The sequence below is a fragment of the Emiliania huxleyi genome, assembly GCF_000372725.1.
Source record: "Emiliania huxleyi CCMP1516 chromosome Unknown EMIHUscaffold_2153, whole genome shotgun sequence".
Lineage (NCBI taxonomy): Eukaryota > Haptophyta > Isochrysidales > Noelaerhabdaceae > Emiliania > Emiliania huxleyi.
Window position 1 is genome coordinate 1 of NW_005200457.1, and position 3,050 is coordinate 3,050.

At 63.3% G+C, this 3,050-nt stretch overlaps 2 protein-coding genes across 2 annotated transcripts; one reads left to right on the forward strand and one right to left on the reverse strand.

The window, feature by feature from the left end:
• Positions 1 to 29: 29 nt before the first annotated feature.
• Positions 30 to 382, reverse strand: EMIHUDRAFT_254177 (hypothetical protein; the record flags this gene model as incomplete). Its single annotated transcript, XM_005780386.1, has 1 exon — positions 30 to 382. A coding segment is annotated over one exon (353 nt), but the record flags the coding sequence as incomplete, so codon positions are not given.
• A 1,277-nt stretch (positions 383 to 1,659) lies between these two features.
• Positions 1,660 to 2,409, forward strand: EMIHUDRAFT_460719 (hypothetical protein; the record flags this gene model as incomplete). Its single annotated transcript, XM_005780387.1, has 3 exons — positions 1,660 to 1,962; positions 2,034 to 2,141; positions 2,208 to 2,409. A coding segment is annotated over one exon (236 nt), but the record flags the coding sequence as incomplete, so codon positions are not given.
• Positions 2,410 to 3,050: the final 641 nt, after the last annotated feature.

The following is a 3,050-nucleotide window of genomic DNA, read 5'->3' on the forward strand; positions in this document are numbered from 1 at the left end:
GGTCGATGAAGGGCGTGAGGTCGGCGAACGCCCCTCCGGCCAGCTGGCCGGAGAGCGCATCCACCCGGTCGCGGGTGCGAAGGACGAGCGCCTCGAGCTCGGCGGGCGCGATGAGCTCGCCGGCGCGGAAGGGCGGCCGGTCGACGCTGATCTCGCTCTCGTCCTCCTCGCCCACGATGCTGGCGACGTGGGGCGCGAGCAACCGCCGGAGCAGCGCCTGCACGAGGCCGTCGGCGAGCGTGAAGACCGACTTGTCCTGCTTGAGGGTGGCCGCGCTGCCGTCGGCCGAGACGAGGCCGTAGATTGCGGCCACAAGCTCGGAGAGCTCGCCGCACGCCTCTGCACAAGTCGAGAGCAGCACCGCGCTCGAGCCTTCACTCATCACAGCGGTGGCGAGCCGAGGCGCGTGCAGCGGCGCGGCGTGCGCGGCCCGGGCGAGGGGCGTGTGCAGGCGGCGGGCGGAGGCGGCGGTGGGCGCGCGGAGGGCGGCGGCCGCGATGGCGAGCGTGCAGGCGGCGAGGAGAGCGGCCGTTGCTGGTCGAGGTTGGCCGCTCACGGAATTTCGCCCTGGCCGCCTCCCTGGCGGGCGGGGTGCATTTGCGGGTACCTCGTGCATGAATCTCCCGCGATGTGTCGCGGACAAACCCAAGTAGACGCCCCTTGGGCGGGTATCGCATCTTACTTACACAAGAGGAACTATGACACATCGCTAGTCATGTACAATCGTGGCAGAACCGATGGCGGCGATTTTCTTTCTTTTTACTAAAGAAAGTGCGTGTCGTCATCATCTGTCCAGCGTCCACCCATACCGCGTTGGTGTCCAGTCCGAGCCTGGCTGTTCTTCACCTTTCTACCTACCTACCTACTAGCAAGAAAGAAATAACTGACGTTGTTTTCTCCGGCGAGGGGGTGGCTGTACTCTTCGCTGAGCCCCACGGCCACGAGGTCACATGGACCACCAAGAACTGGCACGGGCTGCAGATGCAGCGCTTGTCTGTCGTCCTCCACACCGCCGTGGCGTGGCAGACGGTGAACGAGCTAGCGTGCGGGGAGAGCGGCATTGTGCATGGTGCGGAGTGCATTGTCGTTCTTAACGGAGTCGCTTAGGCGGCTCCGGTGGTGAGCCTGTGTGTGTGCCAGTCCGCGCCAGTCTGCGCCCTTGTCGTGCCAGTGTAAATAAATAAAAACGGACACCTCTCTACTGTGAGATGGGTAAAAAGGAACAGGCCCCCGCCCTCGCGGCGCCGCACGTTAAAGAGTCGCGTTGTTTTTCTTACGTGTTAGGGCCCGGAGTGCCTCGTGGGTGTCCTGTGCCCCCGACTTCATTTAATTTATCTGGGGCCCTGGGGATTCACACAAAAACACAACCCCGGCCCCAAGACGCACAAGCTCAGACAGTCGAGAAAGGGATTCACATATACAACGCACGACCCCGGGCCCCAAATCGCTCATTCATGATTTTGTGATTCGGACACCAGCTTGCTGTGAAGCTACTCGAGTACCGGGTACCTAGGTAGGATCCCTACGTGAAGAGAGACTAAAAGTACGTACGTGAACGGCACGCGAAAAACGGCTACCTCCTGTATCGGAGTTTTGTTAGTATCGAGGTCTCGGGAGTTTTGAGGGAGAGAGGTTCTTGAGTTTCTTGAGTTTTGTGCGCGATAAATTCGTGCCGTCCGCGGCGAGCCGAGCCAGGCCACGGCGCTCGGCCTCCTGAGAGAAGACCATCCCGGACGGCAGTGACAATTTACCCGACATCAATCGTCGACGGCAAGCTCGAGAACTGCGCCTCCAAAGTCGCCCAGATTCGCCTCTCGCGGCGCGCTGAGTTAGTATCGCCGGTGCACCAGCCAGCTCTGCTCCACAGCAGGGCATGCCTGACTGGCTCCTGCTAGCCGTGCGTCCTGGTGGCATCCATTGCCAGCTCAGGTAGCCTCAGGAGGTCGCCTCGCGCACGACTCGGCGCCGCACAGCACCGCTCCGCGTTACTACCGAGTTAGTATCGTCGACCCACAGTGACTGCTCTTCTGTAGGTGGAGCCGACAAACGCCGGCCGGGTCGGCCCCGCCGCCCCCATCGCCGCCGCCGGGGCGGCGGCGGCCTCGGCGGACCATCCGGCGCGCCGCGCGCCCGACGGGGAGGCGTTCACCACTCCTGGATCCTCACCCTGCCACGCCTTCGTGCAGACGCCGTGGCACCCACCTCAGGCGCCGCTCGGACTCGGTTGACGGCCGCCCAAGTGCTTGGCTCGTGCCCAGCCGACCGGCAGGCGATGCCCACTCGCTGCTAGGCTAATCTCGGGCTGTCTTGCGGCGGTGTGGTGCCGTGAAGGGCACCCGGCACAAAACTACGATAGTTAGTACCGTGCGGGGGCAGTGCATTAATTCTGTTAAAAATCCAAATCTGCTCCGTGGAGCTTATTGAGCTAGGATCATACGTCCGGGAGGCCCCTCATGCGTGCCGTAACGAGCCACGGTGCTGGTATGACTCTGTTCACGTTCACACCTCTTCAATAGCGCAAAACTCCGATACAAGAGAGAGAGAGAGGTATCGACACAGTCGAGCGCATGCGGCGCGGGCAGCGCGTTGTGCTGGTGGACCTCGTCGGCCGCAGCGACCTCAACGGCCGCACGGGGTTCGTGTGCAAAGCAGCCGACGATCCAAACGGCAGAATCGGCGTGCAGCTCCAGCCTGGAGAGGAGCAGCCCGTGGCACTGCGCAGCCAGAATTTAGTGCTCGGGGCAGCCGTGCCGGAGCTGCCATCAGAGCTCTGGGACGCCATCTTCTGCCGGTCTGACCGTCGTGCGATCCTCCGCCAACGCGCCGTCAGCGCGCAGTGGCAAGGCGCCATCTCTTCTTCGGCGTGCATTTGGCGGCGCATACTGCTCACGGTGGATGCAAAGCAGGTCCCGCTGCCGCCCACGGTTGCCAACCGGCTCGTGTGCAACTCGGACGCGGCCGGCGCCCACCCTCGCGTGCCCTTGGACGCGTTCTTGCCTCTCGCGCCCGACGAGATCAACACGGTTCTTCCCAATCCCAGTGCGTCAGCG